The 21,176-nt window shown below is 46.9% G+C and overlaps 1 protein-coding gene across 5 annotated transcripts in view; it reads left to right on the top strand.

Moving 5' to 3' along the window:
* Nipal3 (NIPA like domain containing 3) overlaps positions 1-21,176 on the top strand; it is a 53,098-nt gene that overhangs the window by 23,830 nt on the left and 8,092 nt on the right. For 2 of the 5 annotated variants that reach the window (XM_074080972.1, XM_074080974.1), the window contains exons 3-10: positions 4,675-4,743; positions 6,579-6,750; positions 9,510-9,677; positions 11,487-11,632; positions 14,791-14,887; positions 17,350-17,485; positions 18,885-18,973; positions 20,595-20,658. In XM_074080972.1, the coding sequence (XP_073937073.1) occupies positions 4,675-4,743; positions 6,579-6,750; positions 9,510-9,677; positions 11,487-11,632; positions 14,791-14,887; positions 17,350-17,485; positions 18,885-18,973; positions 20,595-20,658 (941 nt within the window). Of the gene's footprint in view, positions 1-4,674; positions 4,744-5,210; positions 6,224-6,578; positions 6,751-9,509; positions 9,678-11,486; positions 11,633-14,790; positions 14,888-17,349; positions 17,486-18,884; positions 18,974-20,594; positions 20,659-21,176 lie in introns of all 5 variants that reach the window. The other 3 variants (XM_074080973.1, XM_020155826.2, XM_074080975.1) reach the window with 3 other exon arrangements.

The following is a 21,176-nucleotide window of genomic DNA, read 5'->3' as shown; positions in this document are numbered from 1 at the left end:
CATGAAAGACTGTTGTGATTGGTCCAGGTGCAAACCCTCTTGCCATACCCTCTCCTGGCTATTGAAGCAGGCTGTTGGGCTCACCCAGAGACACCCTCCTGTGCTGCCTTCTTGGCATTGCAACCTTAGGCTCAATTAAAGGCTTCTCCCAAGTAGTCTTTTCTTGCCTACTTGTGATTTTTATCAGGAGCAGAGCAGGCTGAGCTGGTAGCACAAAGAGGAGGAGCAGCAGCAGTTGCCCAGGGCAGAAACAGGGAGCAGAAACATCAGAGACAACAAGGGACACAGAAAATAGAGATGGCAAGGGAGGACTGTGGGAGGCTGTGAAGAGCCAGAGATGAGAAATTGCCATCCCCAGTCACTGTAAGAGTTCATGGAAATGGCCAAGTCTTACCGACTAAGGGTCCAAACACGCTAGGCCCAAGGTCTGTGACACTAGACACTGTAATTGCTGCGGGTCCCAAAACCTGAGGCTAGCCCAGAGCACCTGCTGCTCCTTAGAGCAACTTCATCGCTACCAAGTGCCAGGCCTCTGGCTTCTGAGACCGGGAGCCATAGTCTGGTTGTCAGGGGTTGAGTTTTAAGCCTCTGGTGCTATCAGCCCAGGAAGCCTTTAGCACTCAAGGCTCCAGGAATACCAACACTAGGCAAGTTCCTTTATTTCCATCAGAGGAGAGAAAGAGCTACTGCCAGCTCATTGCTGAGGGCCCTCTTTCTTCTTCATAGATGGTGCCTCTTCCCTATGTGCTCACATGATGTTGGGACCAAAGGATCCCTCTGAAGTCACTTTTGTAAAGAAATAAATCTCAGAACCCTCATGACCTAATCAGTCCCAAAGATGCCGCCTCATAATACCATCACCTTGGAGGTTAGGACTTCAGCATATGAACCTGAGGGAATATAGCATTCAGATCACAGCAGTGGCCTTATTCCAGCCTTCAAAGGGCAGATAACTAGACTGTTCACTTGGCTATACTGGTGGGTAGGGTGGGGCCATATTTTTTCCCATTGTGTTTGGAGTAGAATAGTTTCTTGGCTAAAAGTTTTCTTCTTGCTTAAGTTAACCTCCTGGTCTTTCAGCTACAGGGCAGGTTTTCTTGGGGCTTTTCCCCTCCCTGTTCCTTTCGGTGCTTTTAGTATGTTTGTTTTGTTAGCTCCACGTGTGGAATGTAGGAAGCAAAACAAAAACTAGAGAATCCAACACTATGTCATTCCTGGGGTTCCAAGTTCCCTAGCCTATCTTGCTTCTCGCCCCACTTTTTAGGGTCTTTTTACATTTGCTTCATATATGATGTCCAGGGTGTTAGTTGTATATAGCAGGAAGCTACAGGGAAAAGAATGTGTACTTTATCTTCCCAAAACCAGAGGTCTTATCATTGATTTTTCAAGTTGAATGTTATAATTTTATTGTACGTAACATTAGAACATGTAAGATAAGATTAATTATTTTCTTAAGTGTAATTGTTAGATGTATAAGAATTACTTAATCCTATAGCAAAATTTTGTTTAAAAAAAAACTAGATTTGTACCAGTATATAGCTTTGTAATCCAAGCACTTGGGAGACTGAGGCAGTAGGACCATGAGTTCAAGGCCAGTCTGGGCTACATCATAGCAAGACCCCTGTCTTAAAAACCAAAACAAAAAAAACCTAACAAACTAACTAGATTTGTGGATTTGTTACTTTAATAACAAATATAATTCTTTTTTAAACTTAAAACAAATAACCTTTAAGAAAATTATTATTCACCAAAGTCACACCTGTAGAGAAGGGAGAAAAATCCCACTTTTGTTGGACTGATAAACATGTTCCCACACGGTGTTACAGGAAGTGCTGGTCCAGTTAGGCTCTTTAGTTGAAAGTAACAGAAAACAGCTCTTAAGCAAGACAGACTGGGGCTACTCCCATGTAGAAGCAGGCTTCAGGAAGGGCAGTAACTATGATGGCTCCAGGGGTCTGAGGAACAGGAGCTAATAAGTAAGCCACGCTTTTTTCAGCATTTGTGTTTCTCAGTCCGAGATTTGGCCCTAGCAAGAGTGTTTCTGACCTGCCTGGCCTGGAACCAGTGGAAGGTGAAGCACTTTGAATGACAGTCTCAACATGATTGTCCAAGGGGAGAGAGGGGAGGAAGAAGTCCTTCCCAGCAAAGCTGGGATGCTATTACCAAGAAAGGGAAAGTTATTAAAATGTTGGACAGATGAGAAAAATAGATGTCTCCTCCAGATGCAGGGACTGGGTTCCAAGTTCAGAGTTCTAGAGGCAAATCAGCTGGGGAAACCTGAGTGAGACACAGAGAGACCCCTCAAAATTTCTGACACACGAACTGCAGGCTCCACATCGTGGCTGAGTGGCTGGGGTGCAATGCTGCCCATGTTGACTTAACTATATGCTTTTAACCTTTTTTTCTTTAACCTCATTAACACATGAACATCTCTGGAAACCCAGCTAAGAAAACCCTGGGAATGCCCAATTGGGTGTGCTGTGATCTTTAGTTCTGATCCACTGATCCCATGGGAAGGATGTGGTTTCTGCCTGTACATGGTTTTATTCTCTCTGGTCAGAATCTGTTTTGGTCTTGCCTGATCCTTCATTTTGGTTTCTTTTGGCAGTCTGGCTTAGGGCAGAGATGGAAGGACTCTTAGAAGTCATCTGAACTGTACTTTATGTTTTCCAGATGGGAACACTCAGCCTGACCCAACAAAAGGACCTTTCTAAGGTTGTAGTGAAGTGGTGGCAGAGCTGAGAATAGAACTCACCCTCTGAACTTGGTGGCACAGACATTAAAAAACAACTGTCCAAGCAGGATATGGTGTCTCAAACCTATAATCCTAGCTACTCAGAGGCAGAGATTAGGAGGGTTGTGCTTTGAGACCAGCCTGGACAGGGAGTTTGTGAGAACCCCGCCTCCACCAGTGTCTGGGTGCATAGTGCACGCCTATTATCCTAGCTATGTAGTGAAGCACAAATAGGAGGATTGCGGTACAGGCAGGCCCAGACATAAAGCAAGATCCTATCTCAAAAATAACCAATGCAAAAAAAGGCGTGGGGGGAGGGGGCACTAGAAGAGCAGCTCAAGTGATAAAGAGCACCTGCTTTGCAAGCGTGAGGCTCTGAGTTCAACTCCTAGTACAACAACAACAACAACAACAACAACAACAAAAAACCTGTCCATGGCAATTTCAGCTGATAGGCCTCCCTCTCCGTCCTGCCCTCACCCCGTGCCAGCTGCCTCTTCTCAAAGACCCTTCCCCTCGGCTCTCTGAGCATTCTGCATTCCAGGAAAGAGAGGGAGGGGAGGAGGGCTGACCTCATTTGTTACTGTTGATTTAACCTGAAGAAGAGGCCTTAGCCAGCTTTGGTCACCCTGGGGTTGTGAGCAAATTGTCTTTCCAAATGGATCAAACCCTGGGGGAGTCAGGGCTGTGTTGCTCTGGTTCTCTGCTGCTTCCTAGGGCCTGGCCTATGTCTTGAAAGTTGAGCAGAGTTTCCCAAGGGAGGGCAACAAGTGGATGAACCACAGAAGCAAAGGGGGTGGGGAAAAGTAGGTGCTGGAAAGGGGGATTAGTGTTTGGCTAAAACAGAGTATTTTTTTAGAGGTAGATATTGCTTAAATGCTAAATGTGGCTTAATTGCTAAGCTACATACAATTTGGCCAGCAATTCCACTTCTAAGAGTTTATCCAAAGGACTGCACAAAATGCACATAAGTGTGTCTACCAGGATAGTAATCAAAAAGAGCATTGTTTTAGGGATAGGTTGTAGCTCAGCTGTGGGGCTTGCCTAGCACACTCAAGGCCATGGGTTCAATCCCCAGTGTCTGCAAAAACAAACAAAAACAAAAATAAAAACAAAAACCCCAGCATTGTTTTAAATAAAGGAAATAGTCTAAATATCCAATGATAAAGCAATGACATAGAATATAACTCATCCAAACAATAGGTTGACAATTTTAAAATGAGATTTGCTTGGCAGAGAAATGTGTTCACAATATGTTGAATTAAAACAAAGCAGTTAGCAGTCATAATTTTATATTTCTAAAGTAAATTAGCATTTCCCACTGATATCTAAATTTATGGACAGGAAAAGGTTTACAGGAATAAGAAGCAAAATGTTTGTAGTGATTATCTCTGGGTTATAGAATCACAGGTGACTTTTTTATTTCGTTGTTATTTTTTAGCACCTATATTTCCTAACTTTTCTACAATGAATATCTATTTGGTAATCATTTTCAAAAGTGCCATGCCAAGGAATCTGAACCTTGCTCATGAGGTGATGTAAATTAACTTTTTATAAATTAAATAGTTGGAAATGCCCCTGACCCCTCTGGCAATGTGAGATCCCATTGGTAAGGTAGCAGAAAGACCCCTGACCTATACTTCCTTTGCAAATGCTGATTTCCACGTCCCTTTCTGTGCAAGATGGTGGCAAGCCAGCACGTGACAGGGATGAGCAGGGCAGAGTTGATCAATTTGGGGCATTTGTGGATGAGCAAGTGAGGCAGCTGTCTGTGTTTAGCCCTGGGAAGTAAAATTCCAATAGAGGGTGGGAGGAGAAGGGGGTGATGGACATTGTTCTTCTGGTTTTCTTTGGGGGACAGCAAGCAATTGGCATCAAATGTGTCCTGAGACCCCCAGCTCAGGCACAACTCATGTCTACTCTGTAAACTTTCCTCCCAGGAAAATTTGATTGGTGCCCTCCTGGCGATTTTCGGGCACCTTGTGGTCAGCATTGCACTTAACCTGCAGGTGAGTCACTGTCACCAGTGCTGTCGGGGCAGGTAAGTCGGTGGGGAGGGGGGGTTGTCTTGTCCAGGTCTAGCTGCCCCCTCTCTGTGGGCTATGCCTGGGACACTGCTTGGGTGTGTTGCAGAATCTCTCTGGATGCTGGACCCTACTCCCTCCCCACCCTCCCAGGCCCCCAGCTCAGGCCCTCCCTCGCTCTCTCAGGCTACACAGGGACATCCTGACTGACTGCCCTGGTTCCAGCCTCACCTCCTGTTTCTTTTGCTGCTGTGATTGTCAAAGTGTCAAGCTCAGCAATAATTCTAACACCATCTGTCCTTCCAGCCTTGGGTGCCCTGTAGCAGCTGCTGTGGGACCTTCCATCCCACAGCCCCTGGACCTGTCTGCTCACGGTAGCATGGTGTAGAGTGAGTTGGAAGTTAAAGAGCTTCTCTCAAGGGCCCCAGTGAAATGGCCCCTCTGTCCCACAGGTGCAATGGGGGAAGAAGTGTTCCTGCCTTGGAGGAGCATCAGCCCTGGGGACAGCAGTGAGAGGATAAAGGCCTGGCCCCCTCCCCCTTGTTCTTAGTGGTACTGAGCCCCATGTTTCTGCAGGACCATTTGGTCATTAACACCGCCTCACCAGTTCTCTGTTCTCACTTCCCCTCCCCGACTTGCGATTCCAGGAAGCATGTCCCACATAAACTACCTACCCCAAGTCCTTGTCTCCAGCACTGAGTTTGGGAAACTCAAATGAAGTCTTGACCCATGCTAAACAGGATAAATCTCATAGCTAGCCTTGTCTTCACTCCATCCCACTACCAGTTTCTAGGGGACGAAAGCTGCCCTCTCTCTGGAGCAGGCGTGGGACTGTTATGCATATGGACGCATGTGTGCCTATACATATGTGCCATGTGTGTCTCGGCTGCTATATGTGTGCATGTGTGCACACGTTTGCACAGGTGAGAGTGTCTCAGTGTGTTCTGAGGCCACATGGTCTCTTAGTTTTCGTGCATCCTGCTCATGAACCTCCGCTGATGGCAGACTTCGTCTTGAGGAGGCCTATAAGACTTATTCTAGCCTTCCTTAGTTACTGCCTCCTTTTCTGTGTTACAAGTTCATGTTTTCCAGAAAAAAAAAAATGCTGGCTGTGCTGAAGCTGAGTGTGTGCTCCAGGGAGGCAGGGTCCACTGCCACCCACACAACCGCCCAGCAGGGGCTGCCTGTCCTTCTACAGAAGAGACTGTGGCTGCATCCAAAATGTAGGGACTGTAGCCAAAGGGAGAAGATCAGCTGAGGGCCAGGCCAAAGTGGACACCTAAGATGACAGATCCCACTCCATACTGCACACTGCCTATCATGTGAATTAGAAGTGCCTATTTCTGAGCTGGACATGGTGGTACACACTTGTAATCCCAATACTTGGGAGGCTGAGGCAGAAGGATTGAGAGTGCAAGGCCAGCCTGGACTACATAGTGAATTCAAGGCCTGTCTGGGCTATATGGTAAGACCCTGTCTCCAAAGAAAATGAGAAAAAGAAAAAGAAAGAAATGCCCACTTCTCAGCCCTGCCCACATCTCCCCAGCCCCACTCTGAGAATGAGGCCAGAATGGGTTTTTTTCAGAGCTTCCCATGGGAGGGTTAAGGGTTCTCAACCAGTTAGAGAAGGACTGCCTTAGAATAACAGCTAGTATTTAATGGCTGCTGCTTTTCCCTTCTCTGAGTAAGGACTCCAAAATCACTTGACAGATTTTCCCAAATTATTTTTAAAAGTGAGGTGGCAATTGAAGATATGTGTGTCATAGCATTTTTTTTTCTCCAAACATCTGAGCAAATTGCATTTCTTCTCTGATTTCTAGAAGTACTGCCACATCCGCCTGGCAGGCTCCAAGGACCCCCGGGCCTATTTCAAGACCAAGACATGGTGGCTGGGCCTGTTCCTGATGCTGCTGGGAGAACTGGGCGTTTTTGCCTCCTATGCCTTCGCCCCACTCTCACTCATCGTGCCCCTCAGCGCAGTCTCTGTGATAGGTAAGCCCGGACCCTTTTCCCTGGGCTCCCCCACCTGAGGGACCAGAGTGTCACAGCTAGAATGAAAAGCATTCATTCATTGAACAAACTGCTTTTGCTTTGACAGTCATAATTGGAGTATACAAAGGGCTCATACACAATGGCTCTGCTCTGAGTTCTTTACAAATCTTCATCCTTCCATCTCTCCTAGCAACCTGTGCAGGGAGAGACCATTGTTCTTCCCATTTTACAGATGAGAAAACTGAGGCACAAAGTGATGAAGTTGCTTCTCCTAAATCACACAACTAGTCAGTGGCAGGGTGGGGTATGAACTGAGCTCTCTGGCTCCAGGGCTTGTGTAAGATGCAAAACGCTTATTAGAATTGCTTTGTGCTTTAACCCAAGCATCTTTATACCATCAAGATAAGCTCAGCTTTCTCAGGGTTCAGATACCTTGCACCTCTAATGTATATTCAGTTCCTCTTCAATCGTTTCAGATCACCTGATACCATTTGAACCAATCGGTAACTATCTACCATTTTTCTGTGATTTTCATAATCACTGAACCAGCCCAAAGACAAAGGAACTTCATTGCCTGTGAGGTCACAAATAAAATACAATTCCAAAAAAAAGTTCTTAAAGAAATGTTAGATTAGTGAGCAATAGCTTTCTGTGCATAGGAGCTAGAGCAATGAACTTGCCTTCCATTTTGCTGGCTTGCATGACTGCCTAGTTCTCCCCTACTCTCAAAGGGGAAGGTCGTCTTTGGAGTTTCATCCCTCTTTGTGACCATTCCACAGCAGGGTCAGCCCACGCTTGACATGTGTATGGTAACTCTGCCCCTCCTGTGATGAAGGCAGACACCCTTAATCAATCACAGCTTTCTTTCCTAGATGGCCTAGATGGGAACACAGGATTCACAACGCAACAGGCAGCCACTTCTGGCCACCAGAAGTTGGCAAAGGGGCAGAAATCAATTTTCTTTCCCTGTTGCCATTATAAGACTCTCTTTCTTGACCATGATTGGTAAACTGGCAGCCTACAAGGGGAATGAAGTCCTCAGATGTATTGTGTTTTTTCTCACATAGTATTTTTTAATGCAATTTGAATGCCTCCAATTAAGGCAAATCCTTTGGCATAGTTTCAATCTTCCCCCATTGTTATCTGGCCCATTTTCTGCATTTATGTTACTGACTGGCACCTAGCAATAGATTTGTACCCGGTCTCTCTGCACTCCCATTGCTGGGATCTCTAAACAGTTCCTAGAACCCTTATTCACAGTGGTGGTGAAGTGCCTGAGCCACTGTACTGTAAATATTAGTCTTTGAATTTTAATAAATCACCAAGTTCTTCAAAATAAGAGGCTGTGGGAATGGCTTAGTGGAAGAGTGCTTGCCTAGTAAGTCCAAGACTCTGGGTTCTATCCATGGGTTGGGGGACCTGACTTATGGTGAGAGTTAGGTATCAGCCACTGCACAAGAGGCTCTCAGGGCTGCTGAGGTTGCCCAGTGAAAAACAGAATTAAAATAATAATGGCTGCCATTCGTTGGACACCTCTGACTTAGCCATCACTGTTCTGGGTTCTCCAATAATAATGAGAGTTTAGCTATTGAATATTTACTGTGAGCCATGAGGTTTGCATGTATTATCTTATTTGATTTTCCCTTTAACTTGGAGAAATTATTTTCAGTGTTGTGCTGATAAACAAACTCTCAGAAAGAGAAAGAAAAGAAAGAAGAAAAAGAAGAGGGGGTAAAGAGAGGAAGGGACTGAGAAGTGGGACAGGAGGAAGTGTGGTGTTTGTAGTGGTCGCTGAATTATATGGTGAATAAATTACCTACCCTGCTGAAAAAGCTACAAGCTACTGAGGGCTGCATAAGTTTTGGGGATTTTTGGGGGAGGGGGGATTGGTGGTACTAGAGTTTGAACTCAGCCTCATACTTGCTAAGCAGGCTCTCTACCATGTGAGTCACTCCATCAACCCTTTTTTGTGTTAGGTATATTGAGATAGGGTCTCACTTTTTGCCCAGCCTGGCTTCAAACTGAGACTTCCTGATCTCTGCCTCCAGAGTGGTTAGGATTATAGGTGTGAGGCACTGACACCCAGCTGCTGCCTGAGCATTTAACAATCAGTGAACTGGTGTGGCTGGATCTAGCATAGAGTTTCAGAGACTAGAGAACTGAGGCTCAGAGGAGGTCACTTACCCAGGGCCACACAGTCAGAGGAGGCAGAACTGACTAGTGACCTACTGATCAGGTCTGTTAACAGTGATTACTGTGCATGACAGTCACAGACCTCACAGAGTCAGAGAGAGAAAATCACCATGGGGACATCAGGGGTGTCTGTTGCAGTAGAAGAAGCAAAAAGCTCAGGCCTCCATGTACTGGGCTCAAATCGCACCTTCCTGTACCAGCTGTACACTTAAGAGTAGGTCCTTCACCTCTTTCAGCCTCAGTGTTGCCATTCGTCAAATAGGACTAAAAATAGTATCTACTCCAAAGTCGGGTGTGCCCGGTATCATGTGTGAGTATCTGTCACACAGCAGGTACTCAGCCCACAGTACTCCTGGCCTATAGGAAATCCTGTGGAAGCCCAGGGAGGACTTCCCACCCCAGATTCCCAGATGGAATAACAGGGGACTATGGGGGACCAAGCCCTTGGGAGCAGGAGTAAGAGGTTAGGAAGCGCCAAGCACAGAGCAAGTGAGCCAACCCGAGGGGCATGGACAGGGGACTTTTGACAACAGCCTCACTTCTCTTTTCCCTGTGCTTTTTCCCAGCAAGCGCCATCATAGGAATCATATTCATCAAGGAAAAATGGAAACCGAGAGACTTTCTGCGTAAGTTCATCCACGTGAATCCTGACCTTCACTGTGCTCAAGATTTTATTCGTTATAAAACCAGCTCATCCCAACTGAGAGGCCATCTGCCATCTGCCCCCTCTGTAGGTCTGTGTGCCACTCTCACAAGGCCCCCAAGGGTTTATTATTTATTTATTGGCGGCACTGAGGTTTGAACTCAGGGCTTTGCACTTGCGAGGCAGGCACTCTACCACTTGAGCCACACCTCCTGTCCATTTTGCTCTGGTTATTCTGGAGATGGGGTCTCGCTTTTTGCCCAGGCCAGCCTAGATGCTGAGACTCCTATTTTTCGCTCCTTTCCATAGCTTGGATGACAGGCTTGCACCACCACGCCTAGCTATTTTCTTTTGAGATGGAGTCTAATGAACATTTTTGCCCAGGCTAGCCTGGAACCTTGATCATCCTGATCTCAGCCTCCCAAGTAGCTAGGATTAAGGTGAGAGCACCGGCACTTGGCTACGAGAGTAGGTTTTAAATCATTGGCCTCCAAGCCTGGCTGCATATCAGAATCATCTGTGAGACTTTCGAAAATGAGCCTTCATTCAATCCTCTGAACCAAAAAAACATGGATTGAGCGTATACAATTGGGGCCTTAAGAAGCCTAATAAAAGATCCACTCCTCCTGGGCACTGGTGGCTTACACCTATAATCCTAGCTACTCAGGAGGCAGGGATCAGGAGGATCACAGTTTAAGGCCAGACCTGGCAAAAAAGCCTATAAGACCCCCATGGCAATTAATAGCTGGGCACAGTAGCACTCACCTATCATCCCAGCTATGCCCTCTGCACCCCTTGAGCCAGATGCCCTTATGCACGGAGCACCCTTCACATCTGTACATGGCTGCCCTGCATAAAATTCCATTAAATTTGTCAAATAGTCATTCTCTGCTAGACCTGTAGGACCTCGAAGATACAAAAATGAGCCAGACCCACCCCTGCCTGAGGACCACTTAAGAGCACAGGCTTACTCTGTTGACTTTACCCAGGATCTATTCGCTCATTGAATGATTGAAGAGCCAAAGTTTGAGCACCTCCTACATTATGAGCCTAATACTGCAAATAACAATAAAAGACATTTAATATAGTATCACATTTTCTGGCAACAGTGGGATGAAGTAGATACAGTTAGTTCTGTCTTAGAAGAATCCAGAGCCCTGCATATATCTAGCCCAGAGCTCTCAGCCCCTTTCAGCTGCCTGGGGCTAGCCTGGACCTCAGGAGACTTCACAGAGTCCAGTGGAGCATGGCAGGACCCCAAGGAAAGAAGACTCAGGGTCCTAGCCATCCACCCTGGAGCATGACCCAGGACCAATGAAGTCCTGACAAGCCATGGGGCAGAATAATGACAGTGCTTAAGCCGCTCCCTGGGGAACGGTTACATGGCCAGTGGGGAAATGATGAGTCAGTTCTTGAAAGGTTCATGCCAGGCTCTGAACTTTGCTTTTGATGTTTTGTTTGGTTGGGTTTATTAGTTTATCCATAAAGGGATTCTAGGTTTGAAATATTCCTTATAAAATGCATGTTATAACCACAGTACAAACTGGGCACCAGTGGCTCACACCTAGAATCCTAGCTACTTAGGAGGATTACGGTTTGACACCAGCCTGGGCAAATAGTTCTAGAGACCCTATCTCCAAAATAACCAGAGCAAAATGGATTGGAGGTATGGCTCACTCTGAGTTCAAATCCCAATTCCATTAAAAAAATCTAAATAAATAAAATTTTAAAATAATATTAAGGAAGATAGTTTATTTTTTTAAAGTAAAGAAAAACAATAACTACAAACAGCACCAGGTGGTGGTGTGTGTATACACGCACTCATAGATGTGTGTGACCCGATTTTGCTGGGTGCCCTCTGTGTTCGTGCAGTCTCCTAACAGCCTTTCCCTCCCTGTAGGGCGCTATGTTTTGTCCTTTGTGGGCTGTGGTTTGGCAATTGTGGGTACCTACCTGCTGGTGACATTCGCACCTAACAGCCATGAGAAGATGACGGGTGAAAACATCACCAGGCACCTTGTGAGCTGGCCTTTCCTCCTGTACATGGTAAGAGAGGGCTCCAGTCCACCTAAGAGGGTTGGGGGGGCGGGAACAGACAAGTCCTTGACACCAGAACTCTGAGATCCCCTGCCTCCTGGCGTATTATATAGGGTACGGAAGACTATACTTGCACAGTGTTGGCAGCCCACAGGGCAACGCTTGTTCACTGTAAAACAACACAATAGTATGAGGCCAGGTGTGCTTTTTTGGTGGGGATAGGGGGGCGTGAAGGTTTCTGCATCGATTGTATCTATGAAGGGCTGAACAGAAGATCAGAAATTCTAGGTAGTTGTCTTTGGGAGAGTAAATTATGACTCAGGTTTTATTTCCTCTTCATCTTTCTGTATCATTCAAATTTTTCTATAATGACCATTCAAAAATTTAAAATAAGGAAAAATAGTTTAAAAATTAAACAATTTAAGAATGATAGCCAGGCACAGTGGCCCATGTCTGTAATCATAGCTACTTGGGGGGCTGAGATCAGGAGGATCACGATTCCAGGCCAGTCTGGGCAAAAAAAGTTCACGAGACCCCATCTCAGCAGAAAAAGATGGGCCTGCTGGTGTGCACCTGTCATCCCGAAGTGTAAGATAGGATCACAGTCCAGACTGTTCTGGCAAAAAATGAGACCCTATCTCCAAAATCACCAGAGCAAAAAGGGTAGGAGGTGTGGCTCAAGTGGTAGAGTGCCTGCCTAGCAAGCACAAAGTCCCACGTCTAAACCCCAATACTGCCAAAAAAAAAAGCAATTTCCTCCCCAGTATCTCTCAGCTGATAGAAAGCCCACTCTGGCCACCCTGTCTCCTGGGCCTACTGCCGGTGCTAAGCCCTTTGCCCCCTGGTCCGTGCAGTCCACTTCAGATCTACAGATGAGCTGAGGGAAGAAAATGTTATGCATGTTTGGCAAAACCGCTCTTGTTTCATGCCCACACAGTGCAACATGTGTTTCCTATCTCAGAGTCTCTCAGTAACCCAGCTAGTATTTTCCCTTCTCATGGATTCAGAACCTAGGCCTCATGGAGGTTAGAATATCTTTCTCCTCAGACTGCCCACAAGGCAGAGAATAGATTTTCCTGAGACTGGGGGATGTGCCATTCCCTACCGCCAGCGAGCCCTAACATTTCCCTACCCGGCATAAAGAAGGGGCTCTTCCTGCAGAGCCTTACCCCAAAGCTGCCTCACACTCAGGGAATCCCAGGCTCAATTCCTATGTGTGCTGTGTGTCCTTACACAAGTCACTCTCTTTCTCTGTTTCCTTCTCTGTAAAACTGCAAAAATCACTGGACTTAGGTTGTTGTGGGGAAGTACATGAGGTAGTGTGAAAGTCACACAGCACATGTACTTCACTGGTGAGTGGAATTCACCTAACTTCCTCATGACTGTGTGGCAAGTACTGCCGGCCCCAGAGACTTGCTGGCAAATTCAGTAATGTTTATTGTTTCTCATGTTGCATAAAAAATCAGCGAGATTTGCCCAGAGCTCAAGGTCAACCCGGAAACACCATATGTGGACAGCCATCTTAGGCTTTAATACCAAGCGCTATTCCAGCATTCCTTAGAGAATCATCACAAAGAATAGCCAAAAGTAGGGGGGCCCCCTCCCCACAAATGCACTTGCAATGGCGGGGAATGCCACTGAGTAGCTGCAGTGCCTGGTGGAGCATTTGGGGGTAGTAAAGATAATTACAACACTTCATAGAACATGAATGTTTTACGGAAACTGAAAACAGATTGCCTCTATGGACAACTAGATTTTTTTTTAAAATGTGCTTACTGGACAAAGTCCAAGAGGAAATGGAGAGATGAAGCAACTTGGGTTTTATGGCCCATAATTATAAGGAATTTTGAAACTCTTTTTCTTTTTTTTTCCCCAAAATGACTGTTAATGTTTCTGTGTTGGTTTTTTGTGGTAAATACACTTTGGTATGAGGTTGGGGTTGGCAAGAGGAGCTGAGACTTCTCAGAGCTTTCTGCCTTAGTATCACCTTGCCTTTTAAGCAAGGGGAAGTTGTTGGTGTGGGAGGATGGGAGCTTCTCAAACCAGACTTGCAATCATCTAACAGGCAGGACCCTGGGCCTCTGGACCCAGAGAGTGTGTGTGGCCTAGTGGGACAGAGGGTGGGCCCTGGAGCCAACTGCCAGGTTCAGATCCCGGCTCTGCCATTAGCTAGTATGGTGATGTGATTATCTGTACTTCATGGAATTTTTGTGCTGCTGTAATGAGTTTAACACTGCCTGGCCTACACTGAGAGTTCATTCAGTGTAAGCTCTGACTATAGCACTGTAGAGTTAGAATTACTATATTACTATCCCTAGTTCACAGAGGAGATGACTAAGGGAGAGAGGGGTTCAGTGACTTGTCCAGGGTCACACAACTAATTTTGAGATAGAGCTAAGTTTTTTTTGTTTTGTTTTGTTTTTTTGAGTCAGGGTCTTGATATATACCCCAGGCTGGCCTGAAACTGACTATGTAGCCCAGACTGGTCTTGAACTCCTGATCATCTTGCCTCACCCTTCTGAGTGCTGGGATTACAGGTGTGTACCATCACGCCCAGCAATTGCCTTCCACTTTGTACTCTACTAAGCTGCACACATCCAAGTTCTTGGCTGGGGGATAGGGGTGAGTGGACACTTGTATTCGTAAACGAATTGCTTGGTAAGCAAGCATCTACTTCTTTGATGGGCCCTCAGTTTTAATAGGGTGTCCACTGAGCAGTGAAGGAGGGGGAGACCGTTCAATCCAAGGTCGGCCCCCATCCTCCCAGCTCTTGCAGGAGGTAAACAGGGATGGACAGTCTCACTCAGCAGGTCTTTTGTGTGTGTGTGAACTCAGGGCTTCCACCTGCAAAGTAGATGCTCTACTGCTTCCAGTCCATTTTGCTTTGGTTATTTTGGAGATGGGGTCTTGCAAACTACTGGCCTCAAACCTTGAGCCTCTGGATCTCATTCTCCCAAGTAGCTAGGATTACAGACACCACCAGTGCCTGGCTACCCATCTTTCCCACTGGATCTCTGTCAGTATAAAAAAGGCTGGGTGTTCAATTCTCTTCCCACTTGGAGTACCCAAGACACTGATGAGACAGCAGTGCCAGCTAAGCTCAGACCTCCAGGGGCGCCTGCTGCCTCTCTGTAGCCCCCACTGACTCCCCTTGCCATTCCTTGTAGCTGGTGGAGATTGTCCTGTTCTGCCTGCTGCTGTACTTCTACAAGGAGAAGAACGCCAACAACATTGTCGTGATTCTCCTCCTGGTGGCCTTACTAGGTAAGTGGGGCTATTGCTGGTGAGGTTTTCTACTACCAATAGCCCCAAAAGGAAACGGGATGTACTTTATGAAACCATGGTCTCAGGAGAGAGAAGCTGCTTGAAACCAGCTGAGTGGTCACTCAGCAGGATCCCAGCCAAGGGGAGGCAGCTGCCACCATTTCCAGCCTTACCTAAATACTGAGTCTCCCACAAGCTGGGAACTGTGGCCACTTCAGGGAGCAAGACAGACCTGTGCCTTCATTCCAAAGGAAGGAATAACAAACACACAGGCCATGTAAGTGTCATAAATGTAAGGCCATAACAATGAGACAGAGCAGAGCAGGGAAATGGGTTCAGAGGTCAGAGATGCCAGGCAGTGCCAGCCACCTGCCCTTTAGGAGGCTGTGCAGAGCAGCAGAGATTAGTAATCTATTCTGGAGCTCAGAGCAAGGAGATTCATTCCCATTCATATTCTCTCTCTCTCTCTCTCTCTCTCTCTCTCTCTGTCTCTCTGTCTCTCTCTCTCCACATAACCCCATCTTTTTACAGGGATGGGTGCTATGGGGGTGATGGTGAATCAGTTGAAGCAAGGATACACTACTTTCTGTCATTCCATTTGCCAAGTACAGCAGGGAAGGGATTTTGGGTCTGCCAGGTGCTGCCCCTTGCTCACTCTGCAATACCCCCTCCAGTAGCTCTGCTCCTTTGAGCCACATTGTCCTCACCCTAAAAATGGACACATAAGAACACTGGAAAGGCCAGGGGAGGGTTTCAGTGAGAAGAACAGAAGCACCCAGCATGTGATATTCTTGTCCCTTTTCCCCTAAGAGCCCTGCCTGGTGGTTGTCCATAGAAACCACACAGATGTCTGTCACTGAAGACATACTTACAATATTTTGATTTACTTTTCTTTGTGGTACTGGGACTTGAGCTCAGGGCCTACCCCTTGAGCCACTCCACCAGCCCTTTTTTGTGATGGGTATTTTCAAGATAGGGTCTTGGAGAACTATTTGCCTGGGCTGGCTTCGAACCACAATCTTCCTTGATCTCTGCCTGCTGAGTAGCTAGTATTACAAGTGTGTACCATTGGCGCCTGGGTTTGATTTACTTTTTAAAACAGCTTTATTGGGATAGGATTTATGTACCATAAAGTCACCTGTTCAAAGTGTTCAGTTCAGTGGGTTTTAGTATTTCACATATCTATGCAACTATCTTCATAATTTCATTTTAGAACATTTTTGTCCCCTGGAAATAAACCCTGGACCCAATAACAGTTATTCCCAGAACATTCACCCTGGCCAGCCCCAGGCAACCACTCCTCTACTCCCTTCTGTAGATTTGCCTGTGTGACCATTATGCATAAACAGAATCTTGGGCCCTGTGGCTTTTGTGCCTGGCCTCTTTTCCTGAGCATGTTTTTAGACTCACCATGTTGCAGCATGAATAGGCTCTTTATTCCTTGGTGTCTTTGTTTTCAAAGCAGTTAGAAGGACCTGGGTCCCAAAGTATCATCTCTTTGTGAGTAGGGAGGTCAGAAGGTGCTAAGACAGAGGGCCAGTCCCTTCTTACTAACAAGGACAGCCTGGTGACAAGTGCTTGTCCTCAGTGGCTCCTGGTGTTTGGAACCTCAGTCTAATGACCAAGGGTCCCTGAAAGCACTGTGCGTGGTGGACCGCTGGCAGGAGAAGGTTAACCAAGCAGCTGGCTGAGACAGGAGGAAGCCGAGCAGTTGGACCAGGGCAAGGGGCTTCATTTGTCTTATGCTTGGGGTGGTTTCTTTTAGTTCCTGTTTGGCAGGGGGTGTGACAGTTGCAGGTAGAAACCATTTCTACCTATGGAGTAATGGTCCCCATAGAGAAGTGGCAAGAGTCTAACTTGCATGTAGGAAGAAAGCATTAGAACTTACATAATTTCTCCTACCTTTTTAAATTTTATCTCCTGCCCATGACAGTATGCATGCAAATATCACATGTATGTATTATATGACTAGAATTTTGAAATTATATATATTATACAGGAATGTATGTCTGGACATATCCATAGAAGTGTGCATTCCAAAATAATGGAGACTTTTTGGGGTAAACAAATGTTTTAAAAGTACAAGTGACTGAGCATTACAGAGCCCCAGATCCTGAGGTTTTTCTACACCACGTGTTTTCACTGTGATTGCCATGTGACTGATGTTCAGAGAAGATCCTTTGTCCATTCAAAGATCCTTTTGGCCTCTGCCAGTGTCTGGGTGTTCCAGGCACAGTGCCCAGCCCCAAGCTCAGAAAAACTTAATGCTCACTAGTAGTGGAGTTTAGAGTGACGTTTAGAAGCAGAGACTCAGCCCACTCAGCCCATGTAAGGCCCCAGGTTGACTCTGCCAAGGTTCCCTTGTGCCTCTGTCACAAAGACCCTTGGGTTATAAACAGACTATCAAGGCCTGTCTCCCTGCATTTCTCTGAGGCACGCCTGCCTTTGTTTACCATCTGCAGGCTCCATGACAGTGGTGACAGTCAAGGCTGTGTCTGGGATGCTGGTCCTGTCGATTCAAGGCAATCTGCAGCTCGACTACCCTATCTTCTATGTGATGTTCGTATGCATGGTAGCCACTGCTGTCTACCAGGCTGCGTGAGTTGCAAACGCTTTCCCCACTGGACCTCATCACGCAGGTCTCTCCCATTTTCTGGGCCTGATTCTGTTGGTTTTGAAGCCAAAGAGAAGGCAGATCACCAGGGTTTGGCATCTGGGGTGGAGAGGGAGTGACTGGGGGGCTGAGTTGTCAGGTGGAGGGCTCTGTGCCACTTGACAGACAAAATCCAAGTGGATTCTCCCCTCTGCTTCAAAATGTGAGAATTGCTGTCAAGGCAGCATCGCATCCCAGCATCTCCAGGAGGGCATCTGTCCAGCATAGGGCTCCCAGAGAAGCTTTGCTGTTCCTAGAAGGCACCTGCCTACCTGCTAGGTTGTTCTATGAAGTCTCCCCCAAATCTCCCAAGGAGGAGGGGCACACTCAGTTCCCTTTCCACATATGAAGCAATGCTAAGGGCAGGCCCTGGTCCTGCTCACGTTTGAGTCCCAGTACCTGGCTGAGGGCCATGAGGAGAGCCAGTGCTCTAGGATTAGGGCAGGTGGAACCTGCATAGGTACAAAGGATTCGGGGTGACCCATGAGGCTGAGCCAGCCTTGATGACTATTACAATTTCAGTCCTACTACAAAATTATGGTCCTCCTCAGGAAACTCCTGTGCAACATTATCTGCTGAGCACTCAGGTCATTCAGGTGATCTGGGGACCCTGCTGCCTCCCCGGAGCTTCTCATCTCCCAGTCATCACTGTCCTCTATGGTGCCCATCACCCAGAACTGTGGTCTCTGCCCTCCAGGCACTCACGGTCCTGTGGTTGGGGGACAGCCTGTAAACAGGCAGTCACAATTTTGTGGCAAGTAACTGGTGTAGACAGCACTGCCAGCACCAACCAGAGTGCCATCTGGAGAAAGGACACAGAATCTATTCCCAAGTGGGGATGGTGTCTTTTCTTTTCTTTTTTGACGGTTTGCACTCAGGGCCTCACACTTACTAGGCAGTTGCTCTACCACTGGAGCTACACTGCCAGTACTCTAATTTTCTTTTTTTAATATTATTATTTTTATTACAGTGAGCACATTATTTTTGAATTGGGGAGAAAGTTTGTTTTTTTTTTAAATCACAAAAGTGGGCTAAATGTGGTAAGTGTTCTGAGGGTTTCTGACTGGTGGGTGCAGGGATGAGGAGAGGGGCAGTCAGGTGGCCAGAGCCATGTGGTCAAAGGTGTGAAACCAGGCAAGAGTGACCCACTTGGGGAGGGGAATGGTGAAACCCAGACCTGGGAACACACAGTGCCCTGTAATAGGAGGAGGCCTTCTTAAAACCCAGGTACCCTCCTTCATGCCTCACCTTCACGCCGCAAACCAAGCTCCACCGTCATCATGGGCTTTCACCTCAGTCTTCCTAACATCCCCACCCACTGACCCTGACCACTGTGTGTTGCAGGTTCTTAAGTCAAGCCTCACAGATCTATGATTCCTCCTTGATCGCCAGTGTGGGCTACATCCTGTCCACCACCGTGGCCATCACAGCCGGTAAGGATGGCCAGTGGCTGGATTTCTGTCTTCTGCCTTAGCAGCAGGGTGTCTGTTTGCAATCACCTCTTGGTGGAGTCAGGAGTCATTTGGTTGATTCTGTTGATTGGTTCTGCCTGTGGTACATGGAGAGGGTGTAGGACTTAGAGCTGGAGAGACCTGGGTTTGCATCCCAGCACAGGTGCATGCAAGCCATGTGGCGCTGGGAAAATCACTCAACCTCTGTGAGCCTTGGTTCCACATTCCTGCTTCCTGGAATTGCAGTTCATACAACCCAAATGCCCCCTCAGAATAATAAGGCTGATCAGAGCCCAGTGCCTCCCTTTGAAGAGGCCTGGCTGTGAAGCCATGCACTGGGCTCTACAGTTTAGACAGCTGTTGCCAGGCTCCTGTTCTCAGGCAGAGGAGCAGCAGGGTGCATGACCTTCCAAGGCTGTGCTATGAGCAGCACCAGGGATTGAGTGGGCCCTGACCCAGAGCAGCCGCAACCTAAGCTAAGCTGTGTCACAGTCAAGAGCTTTGGTCAGGAAGACTGAACAGCAGTCCAGGTAGAAAGAAACAGCAAGCACTGAAGTGAGGGAGTCAGGAGCCCAGGGACACAGCAGGAAGAGATGGAACGAACAGGATTCCAGACAGAGGCAGTTGCGTAGAAGGGGAGTGGCCTGCAGGCTTGGCCTCTGCAGGCCTGCTAAGATCAGAAAACCCTAAGGGTGCAAACACAAAGCTTGTTTGTCATCTTAACAAAGGTGGGGAAGGGGCAGAAGGGTCTGTATGTGTGTGTGTGTGTGTGTCTTTCATTACCTTAGGCTGCTTACCCTGCTGCAGCAACTCCCTCACCCAAACTCTGCCAGGGGACCTTTCCAAGACACCCCCTGATCTAAGCCATTCCGATTCTAAAGAATTCAGAGAGTCTAGCATGAGCTCGTGTGTGTGTGTGTGTGTGTGTGTGTGTGTGTGTGTGTGTGTCTGTGTGTGTCTGTGTGTGCGCATGCGCACGAGCCGGTTGGTAAGGTCTATAGTCTAGGAGTAGCTTTGTCTCACTATCATTTTCCTGATTTTAATCTTGTGTTGTGGTTAATGATGGAAGATATAGCTGGGCTTGGTGGCTCACACCAGTAATCCTACCTACTTTTGTGGCTGAGATCAAGAGGATAGAGGTTCAAGGATAGCCCAGGCAAATAGTTTTATGAGACCACCCCCTATCTCCAAAATAACCAGAGCAAAATGGATTGGAGGTGTGGCTCAAGTGGTAGAGTACCTGCTTTGTAAGCACAAAGCCCTGAGTTCAAACCCCAGCCCCAGCAAAAAATAAATAAATAATGGTGATTATGATGATAGAAGATATGATGGGGAGCTGGAGGAAGGATGCATGGCAACTCTGTGCTGTTTTTATGAGTCTAATATCATCTCAAAATAAAAGGTTAAAAGAAAACAAAATAAGAGGGCTGGAAGGGGATAGGAGAGAAGATAGTCTGTCCCTCCAAATGGCCTTTAGCCCATTCTTCTAATATTTTTGGTCATTGGTTCCCTGCAGCGAAAAGAGCATAGCCAAGGCCTAGTCAGGCTGGTGAGTGCTGGACATGGAAATAGCTCACTGATTTTTTTGTTCCTTGCTGTGCAGGTGCCATCTTTTACCTGGACTTCATCGGGGAGGACGTGCTGCATATCTGTATGTTTGCCCTGGGGTGAGTCCTGCCTGGCACTGAGAATTAACTCCTGCAGTTGCACCTCGGGCCTGGGTCCCTAACAACCAGGAGCACTGCTGGGTGGGGGGCTTTGTCCCCAGAGGTGAACATCTGCTTCCCACAGACCTTACCTCCTCCAAGATTCTCTTTTGAGGCTTTGATCTCCTTATCATTTCTAAATCATCACATCTTAGAGCCTGAAAAGACCTCACCTCACCTCACATTGGGAAATGAGCATTGAGGCTCCAGGAGACGCCATCATTTTGTAAAAACAAACAGGACTGATGGTATTCCATATCAACAAGAAGATGGGGAAACCTGCTGCTACCCCCACCCTGTGAGCAGTTCTCTAATGTGGGGTACAATTTGGCACCATGAATAAAAACTTTAAATGAGCGTACTTTTTGATGCAGCATCCAATTTGCCATCATTTATCTTGGAAAACTCTTTAAGAGGGACACAAAGACACATGGGTGAGGCTATTTATTAATTTTTAAGTTTGTTGCATAAGTTGGCAA

Source organism: Castor canadensis, chromosome 7 (assembly GCF_047511655.1).
Source record: "Castor canadensis chromosome 7, mCasCan1.hap1v2, whole genome shotgun sequence".
Lineage (NCBI taxonomy): Eukaryota > Metazoa > Chordata > Mammalia > Rodentia > Castoridae > Castor > Castor canadensis.
This window is presented reverse-complemented; position numbering and strand designations above follow the sequence as displayed.